General features: G+C 44.0%; 2 protein-coding genes across 2 annotated transcripts in view; both read right to left on the bottom strand.

Moving 5' to 3' along the window:
• The window catches only part of gak (cyclin G associated kinase), a 48,993-nt gene that overhangs the window by 10,844 nt on the left and 21,139 nt on the right, over window positions 1-17,010 (bottom strand). Inside the window, exons 12-22 of the mRNA XM_061672753.1 lie at window positions 13,696-13,745; window positions 13,461-13,609; window positions 8,112-8,234; window positions 7,897-8,030; window positions 7,630-7,824; window positions 6,404-6,521; window positions 6,019-6,098; window positions 4,538-4,731; window positions 4,302-4,469; window positions 2,674-2,840; window positions 745-946 (exon numbers count right to left, since the gene is read on the bottom strand). Coding sequence (XP_061528737.1) covers window positions 745-946; window positions 2,674-2,840; window positions 4,302-4,469; window positions 4,538-4,731; window positions 6,019-6,098; window positions 6,404-6,521; window positions 7,630-7,824; window positions 7,897-8,030; window positions 8,112-8,234; window positions 13,461-13,609; window positions 13,696-13,745 — 1,580 coding nt within the window. The remainder of the gene's footprint in view (window positions 1-744; window positions 947-2,673; window positions 2,841-4,301; window positions 4,470-4,537; window positions 4,732-6,018; window positions 6,099-6,403; window positions 6,522-7,629; window positions 7,825-7,896; window positions 8,031-8,111; window positions 8,235-13,460; window positions 13,610-13,695; window positions 13,746-17,010) is intronic.
• LOC133399467 (uncharacterized) lies at window positions 9,219-10,540 on the bottom strand. Its single transcript, XM_061671011.1, has one exon. It carries the CDS (start codon window positions 10,043-10,045, stop codon window positions 9,398-9,400), a length of 648 nt encoding a protein of 215 aa, XP_061526995.1. The 5' UTR covers window positions 10,046-10,540; the 3' UTR covers window positions 9,219-9,397.

The raw sequence follows: 17,010 nt of genomic DNA, 5'->3' as shown, positions 1-17,010 counted from the left end.
AGCAAAGGCCGATTTCAGATTTTCTCATTCTGTAGAATTTATACCATACACTCAGTACCAACATATGCAGTTTAAGGATAGAACAACAGCCCTGATAAATGAGAATGAAAAGCATTTTAGGACTTAAAAAAAAAAAAAAAAAAAAAGTATGGCTAAATATCCATCCATCCATTTTCCGTACCACTTTATCCTCACTAGGGTCGTGGGCGAGCTGAAGCCTATCCCAGCTGGCTCTGGGCGAGAAGAGAGGTACACCCTGAACTGGTCGCCAGCCAATCACAGGGCACATATAAACAAACAACCATTCGCACTCCCATTCACACCTACTGGCAAGTTAGAGTCTTCAATTTAGCTACCATGCATGTTTTGGGGATGTGGGAGGAAACCAGAGTACCCGGAGAAAACCCAGGCCGGATTTGTACCCAGGTCCTCTGTGAGGCAGATGTGCTAACCAGTCGTCCACCGTGCCTCGACATTATATATATAGAATAATCGATTCTAAATCGATTTGATATTGACACCCCGACATCAAAAACAACTCAGAAGTCAAATGTCCCTGGTGTTGCACAATTCACAATTCAACCAAAAGTGTCTGGAAAAATATACAGTTAAAGTTACATAAAATCGGACTTTAAATCATCATGCGCACGAAAGCTTAATTCAGCAGTCAAATGTTACAGAAGTCGCACGATTGAGAATTCAACCTAAATCTTCTGTAAAATAAGTCAAGAAATGGATACTTACGTTTGGAGCTGCCGAAGAACAAGTCCTCCTCGGCTGCCATGTGTCCAGCTGGTGACACAAACAGGTCGTTGAGCAGGTCGCTGTGGCTGGAGGAGGCCTTCATGCCAGCTGAGGACGTCGGTGGAGGGAGTTGGGGTTCGGAGTTCAAACCTAACAGGTCGGCTGTGTCATTGGCGGGAAACTCCTCGGTGGGGGGTGGAGTCTTGGGGCAGAAAAGTATAATGAAAATGTAGACTCCCACATTAGCTTCTCATGCTAGCCGCTGACTAGACATAGCAATTTTGGTGTGGTTCTCAAAGGAGCACCAAAGCTCATGGATGAACTTCCAGACTTACAGCATACCTAGACAAAATACTGCCGGTGGGCCACAGCTGGCCCATCAACAGTCTCTGACTGGCCCCTGCAGCTTTTATGAAGTCTTTTATTTTGATGTGCATCTGTCAGCAGTGCAAGCGAATCTAAAGATATTAACTGGTTTTATGAAGTATAATCAAGGCAAAAGTCTCACACACACACACACTGAGGTTTCATTTGCGGGTCTTTGAATGTTCCATCTCTCTCTCTTTCTCTCGCTCTGTCTCTCGCCCTCCCTTCCCACACTCGCGCTACCCCCGCCTGGCGCCTTTGCTGCTGCTGTGAGCAGGAAGTATCTGTGTCTCTCCGTATCATTCGCTTTGTTTCATAGTTTGCTGCTTGTTGTAAAGTGATTGGAGCCTCCTGCCGCCATACACTACTCATTTCTCCAGTTTGGGCACGCAAATCAAAGCAAAAACTCAGCCAATCGACGGCTCATATCTAAAAAAACTCGCAAGCTGGGTTTGTGAACAAACATGGCTCTTCTCTGAGCACTGAGTAAATATGCTATGACAGTTTATTGTGCTAACCAACAAACTTTTAATTTGTGAACAAAAAGTGGTATTTATCTGTTTCTATTACATTAGTATTGATTTTATTGTGTGACAATATAATGGGCAGCACAGTAAACGACTGGTCAGTACATCTGCCTCACAGTTCTGAGGACCTGGGTTCAAATCCCGCCTCGCCTGTGTGGAGTTTCAATATTCTCCCCGTGCCTACGTGGGTTTTCTCCGGTTTCCTCCCACATCCCAAATGCATGCATGGTAGGTTAATTGAAGACTCTAAATTGCCAATAGGTGTGAATTTGAGTGTGACTGGTTGTTTGTTTATACAGTCCCCTCCAAAAGTATTGGACCGCCAAGGTCAATTCCTTTGTTTTTGTTGTATACTGAGGACATTTGGGTTTCAGATCAAAAGAAGAATATGAGACAAAAGTTCAGAACCCCAGCTTTTATTTCATGGTATTTACATCTAGATGTGTAAAACAACTCAAGACAGAGCACCTTTTGTTTGAAGCCACCCACTTTTCAAGTAAGCAAGCGTATTGGAACAGACATTATTAAAGTACCGGTAACTTAAAGTGAATAACATTTATTATTTGGTGGCATAACCCTTACTTACAATAACTGTATCAAGCCTGCGACCCATTGACTTCACGAGATTGTTGCATTTGAAATGCTTTTGCAGGCCTTTATTGCAGCCTCTTTCAGTTCTTGTTTGTTTCTGGGGGTTCCTCCCTTCAGGAGGGAAAATGCATGCTCTAATGGGTTAAGGTCCTGTGATTGACTTGGCCAGCCTAAGACCTTCCACTTTTCCCACTGATGAAGTCCTTTGTTGTGTTGGCAGTGTGTTTTAGGTCAGTCTTGTTGCATGATGAAGCTTCTCCCGATTAGTTTGGATGCATTTTTCTGTAAATTGCCAGACAAAATGGCTGGTGACCAGTTCGGGGTATACCCCGCCTCTGACCCAAAAGATAGCTGGGATCGGCTCCAGCACGCCCGCGTGGCGTGTGAAGCTGTAAACTGCTACATTAGTTTCTCCCTAGATAACAACACGGTATTACTTGTGTACCTGGAAGTCGGCTTCAAAGAGCGGCTCACTGGTGTCCCGCGACAGAGGTTCTCCGCTGGGGGCCGAGTACGAGTAGGACTCTTCTTCAGAGTGGTCGCTCGGGTCTTCTTGATCATTCGCGGAGCCTCCCATTTGGATACCCGAGGCGTCCTGAGGCCCGCCGACGTCTTAACAGAAAAAAAGACAGGAGCGTCCATAGAATCCATGTACTCGGTTTCTGATAGGACAACTAGGGTTCCAAAGCGGTTTTGGGTAAATTTCCATTGGGATTTAAAATGGGGAATGTTTGAAATATTCCAAATTGGAAACGTTCTATGGAAATTTATGAGTTAACTGGGAATAAGCAGACATCCATGCAAAATAAATAGCTCTGCTTGCTGACTTCTGAGGGAATTATGGTACCTTAATTGCTAAATTTTGTTTTTGCCTATCTTGAGCACCAGCGTGTTCGAAGTTTGCCCGTACCTCATATTTTGGCTCGCAACATGAAGCAAAAAACTGACCAAGGGCCTGCTCGGATCTTTAAAAACTAAAAAAAAATTCTTGTAAGTCAAGGTTCTACTGTACTTGTGTAACATTTGGTTGTTTTAGCCAGAATTATGCTAAAATGTATTTTCCCACACCTATACTTAGGTTCTCGATCAACTCATTCGGCGCTGTGGACGTTTATATTCATCAACCGGAATACTGCCACTGACAACGGGTTTTTCCAATGGGTAGGCATAGAAGAGGGTCTCGCCCAGCTTGTCTCTGAAATGCATGTTTGTAAACAACTTTAATGACAAATATATGCGAGTAGATAGCGGTGTTGTATCGCTCTGGATTTGATATCAGCACAGCTTTTGAGTAAAAGATAAAGATTCGGCAGTGAGTCTGGGCTTGCCTCGTCGATTAGGAGAGAGAGAAATGCCAATACGTTGGAAGTCGGACAGGTTTAGGCACCTGACTCTCGAACAGTGTATGTAGACAGTATAAACAGTACGTGTTGTGGTAGATAGAACATGTGTGGCGTGATTCTGTAAAAAAAATGACGCAGTTCATGGAGTGAATGACGAACGCTATGTAAAAAAGTCACTGACGTTTAACTTGAGCCATGCGGTGACTCATGCCGTGTGTAGATATGTGCAAATAAATGATTTTTCCAGCAAAATCCCTTTTTCAGCCTTTCTTGATATTATTTCATAGTTTTAGGTGTCACAAAAGCAAAATATATTAGGATCAAAGTCAGTATTCTGCTTGAGATGTTTCTTTTCACAAAAATTTCATTGGCTTTTTGGTCAAAACCGGTGTTTTTGGTGAAACGAACCCATGTTCTTCTGCTGGTTACTGAAGAACAGAAAATACTAGGAACAAACTTTTTTCTGGTGAAAGAAGAGAACCTACTCTTTCCTCAGTGCTTATACTGTCACAGAACAGAATATTCGGTGGGTCGTGACAGACCAGTCAAAATGCTCTAAAAGGGCTGGCAATATGAGGAGTAGTGAATGAGTAAAAAGCCTAACTTTTATCTTGTAAAATCCTCTTTTATTCACATAAACTGCCATGGAAAGTTTCCAACTTAAAAAAAAAAAGAAAACAAATATCACAGAACTTTGTAACCCTAAGGACCATGTTCAATGAACTCATACCTTCCCAATCTAGCGTCTGGAAGAAGTTGTTGGTGTTAGTGTCACTGCTCATGGGAGATTCCTGTTCCGTAGCGGTAGAGTTTTCCGGCTTTTCCTCAGGCTGCTGTGGCGGTAAACTGGAGTCATAGAATGCTGAGGATCCCGGCTGACGAGGCAGTTCCGGTTTACCTGGAGATCATGAAATGTGAATGAAAAAAACTAGACCGCTCCCAAAACATGTTAATAATACCACCCACCAAACTTGCTGAGGATCTCCTGCTGCTCGTCACGAGATGAGAAGAGGATTTTGGGGTTGAGGCCCTTGGTTTGGAAGCCTTCCCATGGCGGGGTTTTGGCACTTGGTCGGTCACGGGGCTCTACTTCGATGTCCAGGTTGACCTGGAACAAGTCTGGATATTTCTCCTGGATGTCGCAGGCATCCAGGTCGTACCTGCCAAAAGGAACGAAATCGTAATAAGAGAAGTGGCTCTTAAACCTTTTGGGTCCAGGGACCCCTTTCCCAAGGACCACGCCACCCCCACCCCCCGTTACAAGAATAGATTTTATGAGAATAAAGTTTTTCAAGTTGGAATCTTTACAAAACAAATACTTATTTTGTCGGGATTAAAAAATTGCAATATGCCGATCATAAAAAGTTATTCCCAGGCAGGCCTCTACAATAGCTTTTACACCAGCACATAATTTGGTTTTATCCCTTTGTACATCTATGGCTGCAGATTGAATATGCTTCATGCGTGCCTGCTAAGTTTTGTGTGTCTTAGGGCCCCATGTCAAATCAGATTCCTGTATTTGCAGGGCTCGAGACTGTGACCAAAGTGGTCGAATATGCAACCTTTATTTCAGCTTGTCACGCTTAAGTCATCCCAGCTTGGTGCAGGTCTACAATTTGGTTTCTGGTGTCCTTTGACAGCTCTTTGGTCTTGGCCATAGTGGAGTCTGGAGTGTGACTGTTTGAGGATGTGGACAGGTGTCTTTTATACTGATAATGAGTTCAAACAGATGCCATTAACACAGGTAATGAGTGGAGGAAAGAGGAACCTCTTAAAGAAGATGTTACAGGTCTCTGGGAGCCAGAAATCTTGCTTGTTTGTAGGTGACCAAATACTTAATTTCCACCATAATTTGCTAATAAATTATTCAAAAATCAGGCACGATTTTCTGGATTAGTTTTTCCGTCATTTTGTCTCTCATAGGTGATGATGAAAATTACAAGCCTCTCTCCTATTTTTAAGTGGGAGAACTTGCACAATTATTGGTTGACTAAATAAGTTTTTGCCCCACTGTATTTTGCAAATATCATATCTTGAGTCACTGTCAATGTTTACTTCATACGAAACTATGGTATGCCATTGTCATGCTGTACCTCCTCAACCAACCAACAAAAATGCCACAAATCAACCAAATCATGTGGTGGTGCGACTGTAACTGCAACTGTAAAAGCTGGTAGAACCAGTGCTAATAGTGGAAAAGTTAGTGTAGAGCCCTGATATAATATGTTTTTTATATATAAACTGACATAGTGATTTATTTGCAAATAATTATGCTGAGCCCAAAATAAAGCTCGCAGTTTAAGACCCACAGGTAGGATGTTACAGAGTCATGTTACAGTGAGTTTCATCAAATTGCAAATAAAATGCTAAGTTTGATAGCATTTTGCTACCAATGATTTTTGTTCCGAAGCAGTGAGGAATAGCATTCTCCAGCATTTAATACCTACTTGGCAAACTTCACAGTAGTGGCATTTCTGGGGACGAAACCTGTGTGGAACTGGATTTGAAACATTTTCATGGAGGCCATCTAAAAGAGCAAAAGGAGTGAAATGAATGTATTATTGACTCCACCAAGGAAGATAGAATTATTGGGAAATTCAGTCCCCCTGAAGGGAATTCCACCAAGGAACAAGAAATTTGATCGGCATGTCTATCATGAGTAGTCGCACAAAAAGCATCAACAACCTATCCCTGAAAAGACACAGAAAGTCTGCATCTTAAGGGACATTAATTCTCAATGCTTGTCCACACGTTAACTATTCTTCCTGCAGTTTTTGTAAGAATATGCGCATCAATGTAGTAAAAATACTGAGCAGGGGTATTCATTTATACCTTGGCCTGCAGACGTCCTCCCAGCGTGGACCTGGCATGGTATATCACCACCAACACGTCTCCTTGGACGGTCACATTCAGGGGAATCTCTGCACTTCCGTCCTCCATTTTAAAATCTCTACAAATAAAACAAAAGCGATATACAGAGTGGGCCAAAAGTAGGTATCCATTACTATTATATTACACACCTTACAATTACATTTAAAAAACACAGTTTAATCACGTAAATGATTGGAATGTCCTCCGTCAACATGGCAATATTTCTCAAACCCTTCCAGAACACTGTGACAAACACACAGCACCAAACAATACCCATCAACAATTTCTTTCTATCACAGCTGCCAAAGATTAACTCTTTTAAATTATAAGTAGTATAAAGCAAAGGTCAGGCTTCCAAAATAGAGTTTCAAGGAAAGATTAAGGTTTCAAATAGGGTTTTGAAAGTGGGTTAAAATAAATTTCAATATCAGAGCTGCCAACCTATAAAAATTAACTTCCAAAACAATTTGTCGAAATCTTTCTGAATTTCCATATTTTCAAAATTTGGTCAAGAACATTTCCGGGCGACAGTCATAATCGTTAATAAATTATGGCTTCAATATTTGTCATTGTCACTGTTAAGGATCAGTGACTTAGAATGTATTGACACCGGACGGAAAGACAACTTTCGGTTCTGCGGCTTGGCAGCCGGGAGCATAATAAAATAGCTTTCACCAAGCAGCTGTTCGATGTGGATGTGCCGGTAATGTCAGAAGCTGGATTTTTTTTTTCTCCCCAATATCCGGAACCCTCAGTGTTACGGCCATGAAGAGTCCACGCTCAGTGATTTCCGTAACAAAATACGGACGTTCCGCAACACCTGGCAGCTCCGCAATATTATTATAGTGTGTGGGAGGGGTATTTTAACCCTTAAACTATAAACCAAATGTTATTCAATAATTATTACATATTTTCTATATATATTATGCTTGTAATTTTTTGGGTGTGCTCAAATACATTTATAATAATTAAAAAGGTATGTTTAAATAAGTTTCAATGTGATTACAACATGCGAGTATAACGTGTGAAGTATAAAGTATATACAAATATTTTTATTCGATTATTTTCTATACATTTTATGCTTGCAAATTTTTGTGCGCGCTCAAATACATTTACAATGTGTTTCATATAGTTCCATATTTGAACCGAGAGGAAGGTGCCAGAAGTGTGAAAAAAAAAAATCATACTTCATTCTGTCATACTCCTGCGAGGTGGTGAGGACCCTCTCGTCGCCAACGTAGACCTCGCAGAAGGGCCGACAACCATTGCGCTGTTTGTTGAAGAGTGGCACGGGTGTCATTATGATAGCGCGGATCGCCATGGGCTTGCAGTGCGGGATGATGGGCTCCTCTGCCATCATGTCACACATGTACTCAATGTACCTACAAAAAAAATACATGGCAGTCATTGCATTGTGGATTAAAACGGACACAAATGTGAGGTGGTGTTGGCACCTCTTGTGTGAGGGGGCTATGCCGGGCGGGCATCGTTTCATGGAGAACATGTAGACCGCTGCCTCGGCCGTGGTGAAGAGGCGACAGAAGCATAGGAAGGAGCAAACAGCCACAGCAGACGCTGCCCTGCCGTCCTGCAGGAAAAACAGACATTAACCCACATGCACAATTACCAGAATAGTGGTCGATGTCGTCATCCTCTTCTGCTTCCTTACCAGGCAGTGGACCACGCAGATGTTCCTCTGGTCCTGCTTGAGCCACTGGTGCATATTCTTGCACACGCTATACAGACTGCGTAGGTTAGGCGAACGGCGCACCTGCCATTTGCATTCAGAAACCTAGGAGGGAAAAGATCCACAAATAAAAAACACACAAACACAGTGCTCCTCCTTGAGCAATCATCTTATCATGGTGGAGGGGTTTGTGCGTCCCAATGATCTTAGGAGCTAAGTTGTCTGGGCCTTTGTGCCCCTGGCAGGGTCACCCATGATAAACAGGTAGGTGAGAGACCAGACAAAGTATGGCTAAGAGACTCCTTATGATGATGAAAAATATTGGCTCTCGTTTTCCCTCGCCCGGACACGGATCACCGGGGCCCCCCTCTGGAGCCAGGCCTGGAGGTGAGGCTCGAAGACGAGCGCCTGTTGGCCGTGCCTGCAGCCATGGGGCCCGGCCGGGCACAGCACGAAAGGGTAACGTGGGTCCCCCTTCACGTGGGCTCACCACTTGTGGGAGGAGCCACAGGGGTCGGATGCAATGTGAGCTGGAAGTTGGCCAATGGCCGGGACCTTGGAGATCCGATACCCGGCTACAGAAGCTTGCTCTTGGGACGTGAAATGTCACCTCTCTGGCAAGGAAGGAGCCCGACCTGGTGTGCAAGGTTGAGAAGTTCCGACTAGATATAGTCGGGCATGCCTCCACACACAGCTTGGGCTCTGGTACATCAAGAGGGGTTGGACTCATTTCCACATTTGATTTGCCCACGATGAGAGGCACCGAGCAGGTGTGGGTAAACCTATTGCCCCCTGGCTCGGCGCCTGTACGTTGGGGTTCACCCCGGTGGACGAGAGGGTAGCCTCCCTCTGCCTTTGGGTGGAGGGACGGGTTCTGACTGTTTTTTACGCGTATGCACCAAACAGCAGTTCAGAGTACCCACCCTTTTTGGAGTACTCGGAGGAGGTGCTGGTGAGCGCTCCCGCTGGGGACTCCATCGTTCTGCTGGGGGACTTCAATGCTCACGTGGGAAATGACACTGAGACCTGGAAGGGCGTGATTCGGAGGAACGACCCCCCCAACCCACTCCCACCCCGATCGGACCCCGAGCGGTGTTCTGTTATTAGACTTCTGTCCTCATCACGGTGTGTCCATAACGAACACCATGTTCAAGCATAAGGGTCTCCATTATGCATCAGGACACCCTAGGCCGCAGTTCAATGATCGACTTTGTGGTCGTGACTTGAGGCCGCATGTCTTGGACACTTGGGTGAAGAGAGGGGCGGAGCTATCGACTGATCACCACCTGGTGGTGTGTTGGCTCCAATGGTGGGGGAAGATGCCGTTCCGACCTAGCAAACCCAAAAGTATTGTGAGGGTCTGCTGGGAACGTCTGGCAGAATCCCCTGTCAGAAGGAGTTCCAACTTCCACCTCCTTCAACCACATTCCAGGGAGGCGGGGGACACTGAGTCCAAGTGGACCATGTTCCACACCTCCATTGCTTAGGTGGCCGACTGGAGCTGTGGCCGTAAGGTGGTGGGTGCCTGTCGTGGCAGCAACCGCCGTACCTGTTGGTGGAGACTGACGGTAAGGGATGCTGTCATGCTGAAGAAAGAGTTCTATTGGGCCTTTTTGGCCTTTAGGACTCCTGAGGCAGCTGATGGGTACCGGCTGACCAAGCGGAATGCAGCTGTAGTGGTTGCTGAGGCAAAAACTTGAGCATGGGAGGAGTTCAGTGAGGCAATGGAGAAAGACTTCCTGATGGCTTTGAGGAAATTCTGGTCTACCATCCGGCGCCTCAGGAGGGGGAAGCAGTGCACCATCAACACTGTGTATGGTGGGGATGGGGCGCTGGTGACCTCGACTCGAGACATTGTGAGTAGGTGAGGAGAATACTTTGAAGACCACCTCAATTCCACCGACACACCTTCCCATGAGGAAGCAGAGCCTGGGGTGTCGGAGGCGGGCTCTCCTATCTCTGGGGTTGAGGTCACTGAAGTGGTTAAAAAGTTCCTCGGTGGCAAGGCCCCGGGGGTGGATGAGATCCACCCGCAGTTCCTAAAGGCTCTGGATGTTGTGGGGATGTCCTGGTTGACATGCCTCTGCAACATCGCATGGACATCAGGGACAGTGCCTCTGGATTGGCAGACTGGGGTGGTGGTCCCCCTTTTTAAGAAAGGGGACCAGAGAGTGTGTTACAACTACAGGGGCATCACACTCTTCAGCTCCCTGGTAAGGTCTATTCAGGAGGACAAGAGAGGAGGGTCCATCGGGAAGTCGAATCTCGGACTTGGAGAAGGCGTTCGACCGTGTCCCTCGGGAGTCCTGTTGGGGGTGTTTCGGGAGCATGGGGTACCAAAACCACTGATAAGGGCTGTTCGGTCCTAGTACGACCGGTGTCAGAGTTAGGTTCACATTGCCGGCAGTAGGTTGGATTCGTTTCCAGTGATGGTTGGACTCCGCCGAGGCTGCCCTTTGTCACCAATTATTTTCATAACTTTTATGGACAGAATCTCTAGGCGCAGCCGAGGCGTACAGGGGTTCCGGTTTGGTGGCGTCAGTATCACGTCTGCTTTTTGAAGATGGTGTGGTTCTGTTGGCTTCATCAAGCCGTGATCTCCAACTCTCACTGGAGCGGTTCGCAGCCAAGCATGAAGCGGTTGGGATGAAAATCAGCACCTCCAAATCTGAGACCATGGTCCTCAGTCGGAAAAGGGTCGTGTGTCCTCTCCGTGGCGGGGATGGGATCCTGCCCCAAGTGGAGGAGTTCAAGTATCTTGGGGCCTTGTTTACGAGTGAATGGAACGGGAGATCGACAGGCAGATCGGTGCAGCGTCTGCAGTGATGCAGACTTTGTATCGGTCCGTTGTGGTGAAGGAGGAGCTAAGCCGAAAAGCGAAGTTCTCAATTTACCGGTGGATCTATGTTCCTACTCTCACTTATGGTCACGAGCTGTGGGTCGTGACCGAAAGAACAAGATCACGGATGAAACGGCCGAAATGAGTTTCCTCCACAGGGTGTCCGGGCTCTCCCGTAGAGATAGGGTGAGAAGCTAGGTCATCCAGAAGGGGCTCAGAGTAGAGGCAATAGTCCTCCGCATTGAGAGGAGCCAGATGAGGTGGCTGGGGCATCTGATTAGGATGCCGCCTGGACGCCTCCCTGGTGAGGTGTTCTGGGCACGTCCCGCTGGGAGGAGACCCAGGACACGATCTTAGCAAGTCATAGTGGAGTGGATGTTAGCGAGGCTCAGTGGATTTAAGTGAGTCACAGTGGATGTTAATGAGTCGTAGCTGTGGATGTTAGAGTCATGGTGGATGTGAGTCATAATGAACAGAGAGTCCCAGTGGACATTTGAGTTGTTTGTGAGTTATAGAGGGCTATACTGGACATTAGGGAGTCTCAGCATATGCGAGTCACAGTGGACAAGAAAGTCACAGTGCACGTGGGTGAGTCACAGTGATGGTTAGAGTCACACCAAATCTAAGTCACAGTGGACATTAGTGAGCAGTAGATGCTTGAGAGTCAAAATAGACCTGAGTGAATCACAGTGGATGTCAGTCACAGTGGATGTTAGTGAGTCAGTGGATGTTTCTAAGTCACAATCGACGTTAGTGAATCACAGTGGACGCTAGAGAGTCACAGTAGACATTAGGGCAAAAATGAAAAAAAAAAAAAAATTTTATGTACTATATTTTATTTGTGCACAAAATGAACCACACATCCTTTGCACATAAAAACACTGTTGAAAGAACAAAACCAGCAAAACAAATTTTGCACATACAACAAAATTGTATTCAATGAAAATTTACTGGAAATCAATGTGCATTTTGCTGTTGCCTTTCACTTTGTCAAATGGACCTGTTGTGTCATTTTCACAACCAAGTCGGTTCCTTTTCTTTGTTCTTATTTCTACAATACTCGAAAAGGTTGCCAATATTAGGAAAAGGTTCTCACTTGTTTTTCTATTGTTGTCATAGATATGAAGAACACCACGATCCCTTGAGCTGAAGGCCTATGGCGACGCTAAGCTAGTAGCGTCAACGTGTCAGCACGTTCCATGTTTGTGGACAGCACCAAAACCAAAATAAGGATACCTGCACATTTTGCTGAATATGGTTGCAAACAATGCAGTACAATCACAAAAAGGGACCTGGGAATAACCTTTCTTTGGGCAGAATATCTTTTTGGGGTCTTTTTTCAAATGTTCTGTATTAATCGTACATGCTTTGACATTGACAAAAAACAAACCTCATGAAAATCGGATGAGAAATGTGCAAGCTCATATTTATTCTCAATGTCTATGCATGGCCTTTAATGAGAAAGTTGACCTCCCCAACATGGCCGCCACGTAGGCACGTCGGTTAGCCGGGTTGATACAGTGCGCTGACATATTTAATGAGGCTTCTATTCATGTCTGTGTATTGCTGTTAGCACTCTGAACTCACTCCTCCAGCCCCTCTCCTATTGGATGCGACAGCGACACAGCTCTCAACTCAACTCAATGTGCAGCACCACATCGCCAAACGCCTACCTTGAGGCTCGCTATATGACGTGACAAGGCGTTTAATTGAACCTGGCCAGGTTAAGAACCTCTGTGTTTGAGAGTCACAATAGACGTTAAAAAGTCATAGTGGATGCGAGAGTCACAATAAACATTACAGTCACACTGTTTGTTTGTTGACAGTGGATGATGTTAGCGCGTCACTGGGTGCTAGTGAGTCCCAGTAGACGGTCATGAGTCACAGTGCATGAAAGTCAGTCACAGTGGACCAGTTAGTCACAATGAATGCTCAGTGTGAATGTGAGTGTGAATGGTTGTTTGTTTATATGTGCCCTGCAATTGGTTGGCGACCAGTTCAGGGATAGCTATTGAGGATAAGCGGTACCGAAAATGAATGAATTAATGCTAGCGAGTCACAGTGGACGTTAGCAAGTCACAGTGGACGTTAGCAAGTCACAGTGGATGGTCGTGACTCAGTAAATGTTAAAAGGTCCCTGTGGTCATTAGTAAGTCACAGTGCATAACAGTGAGTCACAGTCGACTTTAGCAAGTCGCAGCGGATGGTCGTGACTCAGTGAATGTTAAAAAATCCCAGTGGTCCTTAGTCAGTCACAGTGCATAATAGTGAGTCACAGTGGATGTCAGTGAGTCACAGTGGTCATTCGCAAGTCACAGTGGATGTCACCGAGTTAAAGTGGAGGTTAGTCAATCGCTGTGGACCTTAGCAAATCACAAAAGATGGTTTAAGTCACAGTGGACGTTGGCAAGTCACAGAGGGCATTCGTGTGTCAGTGAATGTTAGCAAGTCACAGTCATCTATCCTGACAAGCTGCCCACACTCACTCATACCCGGTTGTGGAAGCGGGACGGCCTGTATGACCGCTTGGAGAGATTGTAGACAGCGTAGTGTCCTGGGTGCCGCGAATCCAGGAATAGGCGCACATCCTCGATGTTGTTCTTAATCGCCGACTCCACCCCTTCCGCCGGGAATGACATGACTGCACACAAACACTCATATGTTACATTTACTTCACTCGTGGAAAAGTGTAATAAAATGGTGCACAGTGGAGCTACAGTTGCTCACCTGCTATTCTGGAGGTTATGTAAGATATATCCAGATCACCTTTGGCATAGCTGCAAATGAAATTGCAGGGACAGGGAAGTGAAAATACATGTGGTGAGAACACTCAACATATAACTACAACCATATTTAATATGTCTAATCAACAAATAAAATAACAAATGGTAAAAAAATCTCACAAATCCTCAATATTTTCTTGATTTGAAGTTAGCAAGTCAATTTGACCCAGAACAACAGAGCGTTTTTGTGCATTTTTCTGTTTTTCTAAATCAAAGTCATGCCAAAATCTTTTAACAAGCTTATATATTATCCGCTAAGCTAACTGATGCTCTGTTAGGGAGCATGTGACGTTGGTTAGGACACTGTTAGCAATCATTCATGCATTGACACACTTCTCTTATTAGTCTTTAAAGGAAACACATTCTGTTTAAATCAAAATTCATACAGCTATGCTTTCTAGGGAAGTGTAACAGTTTCAACTTTTTGGAAAGTGCAAAATTAATAGTTTCTCATCTTTTTTGGAACGGACAATAGATTTCTTATTCTTCGGGAAACTGCAACATTAACAGTTAGGGAAGTGCAACAGTAGCAGTTTGTCTTCTTTACAAGGAAGTGCAACAGTAACAGTTTGTCTGCCTTTGAGAAAAATGCAACAGCAACAGTTCCGCTTCTTATTAGGAAAGTACAAAATGAATAGTGTGTGTTCTTTTTAGGAAAATATAACAGTAAGAGTTTGTCATTTTTTTTAGGAAAGTGCAAACTCAATAGGTTTTCTTTTGAGGAAAGTGCTAAGTAAATAAATTTATATAAAGTACAAGTACAATAGTCTTTTTTTAGGGAAGTGCAACAGTTCTTTTTAGGAAAGTATGAAATGAGATTTTTGGGGAAAGTGCAAAGGAAACATCCTATTTTAAGGAAAGCGCATAATTAATAGTTTCTCTTCTATTTTAGAAAGGACCGTAGTGAGGATTCTCTCTTTTTAGTAAAGTGCTTTAGGAAACTTCCTGTTAGGAAACTTCCTGTCCTTTACCTAATACTGTATGTCCCATGTTCCATCTTTACCATACCCCAAAAAAAATCTGAATAGATGTACTGTTAAACCCAATTGTTTCAAGTGTTTGTGTCTAAAACGAAAGCTGACAACACTGTTAGCTTTGGGTTTTGAAAGGATAGTGCATCTTTGCCTGGGTAACTTTCCATAATATGTCCCCTTTAATTAAACGATGGGTACTCGATTCAAAAAAAGCTTATTAAATGTATTGTCTGGACAATGTATGTGATTTTGCTAGTGGGAATTCAAGTGAGTATGGAACACGGGTTCTTAGCACGAATTAGCAGTGATTGCAGACAATACAAACTTAGTGGAGTTATACTCCTCTAAATCAAACAAACTACAAAAGCTTGGCCGAGCCTCATTGTTTACCTTGGGTTGCTAGGAGATGAAGACATAGTGAGGGATTGGACACAGAGGAGAAAAGAAAAACAAATAAACAAAATGACCAAAACAAATGCAAGGGGTGAAAACAATGAATACAGCCAAACAGATGGAATACAGTGGAATAGCCCAACACCTCTGCTGTCATATTTAGGCTTGCAAAAATTCTGGGAATTTTCAAAGTTGGAAACTCTCAATGGGAATTAACAGGAATTTATGGGAATAAAACATGAATATACAAATTATATTTTATTTTAAAATTATTATACCGCTGATTTACCACATGGCTTGATTTTGTCAGTGGCTTTTTTTTTTTTTTTTTTTTTTTATGTCACTTGTCATTCACTCCATGAACTGTCTCGTCCCTTCTCGATTCCGACAGTTTATACTACCTACCGCTACAGGATGTTTATACACTTGGGCGACATGGCACAGAGAGTAACTGTACGCCCTGCAACCATAGGGTCTCCGACTGAGCGCATGTCATCGTTGTGTCCCTGGGTAAGACAATTAACCCACACTGCCTATGAATAGTTGCAGAATGGCAGCAGACTGCCCCAGGGCAGCTGTGGATACACAAGTATCTTACCACCACAGGGATGTGACTGTGCAGTGAATGAATATACGTCTTTGAGTGCCTTGAAAAGCGCTATTAGTGTTGTTTGTTTATTATTATTAGACCATACATACACATATGTACGTAACTGAGTGTGAGGTGTCTTAATTTGTCCAACTTCCAACGTTTCGGCATTTCTCTCCCTCACTATCGTCGGGACAGATTCACAGCCTAATGCTTCTACTCAAAAGCTCTGCTGATCTCAAATCTGAATCGATGCACCGCTGCCATCTACAGGGATCTGTGAGTCATTACAGTACAAACCTGAATTTCACAGACAAGCTGGGCAAGACCCTCTTTCACACCGAACCGCTGAAAAAAAACCTACTTGACGAATATGTACATCGATGACAGTAAGCAATTGAATTTCAGTTGACGAATATAAACGCCCACGGAAGTGAATTAGTTAAGGTACTGTAATGGCCCTGCATGTGGGCAAGGAGAACTTTCAAATTTCAAATTAAAATTTATTTGTATAGCACCTTTCATAAATAAAAGTGTAACACAAAGTGCTTCACAAAAAATAAAACACCTTACAGCGATACAATAGATGTGAAAAGACCTGTCTCCCCACCCCCAGACAAAGACACACACCCACACATACACATACTAACTGTGAGTATAGTGACATGGCTCGGCACTGAGGAACCAGTTGCCCAAAGGCCACCTTTGGGGAGAATCCACAAAGCCTCCCTGTGGGTTTTTGTTCTAGCTCTTGGAACAAGTAAAAGAGGACCTCAGGATACGCAAGGGCTGATATGATAAAAGCAGGTCAGATAAATAAGAAAATTTATTTAAATAAATTTTTAAAACGAATAAAAGAGTCTTGAAATCAATCCTGAAACACACAGGGAGCTAATTCGGTGATTTTAAAACTGGTGAATTGTGCGCCCGTCCCGCCCTCTGGTCCATGTCGGCAGATGTGCAGCAGAGTTTTGCAGTAATTGCAATAGAGTTTTTCCGAAGACCAGAGAGCACGACAATGATCTAGACGACAAGAAATAAAAGCATGCATCAGCATATCCATGTTAGCTATATGTCTTAAAATTACGTTTCCATTAAATTACCCTAATTCCCAGTTAATTCCCCCAAAGTTTCCAATTGGAGAATATATTCAAAATTCTCCATCTTAACTTACCATGGAAATTCCGGAAAATTACTGGAAATATCTAACCATTTGGAGTCCCAGTACTTTTCAAATCTGTCACAATGCAATTGTAATCAAAACACAATGGCCAACAATAAAATATAAAAGAGATCATAATAC

The sequence above is a fragment of the Phycodurus eques genome, chromosome 3 (assembly GCF_024500275.1).
Source record: "Phycodurus eques isolate BA_2022a chromosome 3, UOR_Pequ_1.1, whole genome shotgun sequence".
Taxonomy (NCBI): domain Eukaryota; kingdom Metazoa; phylum Chordata; class Actinopteri; order Syngnathiformes; family Syngnathidae; genus Phycodurus; species Phycodurus eques.
This window is presented reverse-complemented; position numbering and strand designations above follow the sequence as displayed.

Coding starts and splice junctions, on each gene's coding strand:
- LOC133399467 (XM_061671011.1), bottom strand. CDS start 10,045: ATGGGAAGGTGTGTCGGTGGAATTGAGGTGGTCTTCAAAGTATTCTCC.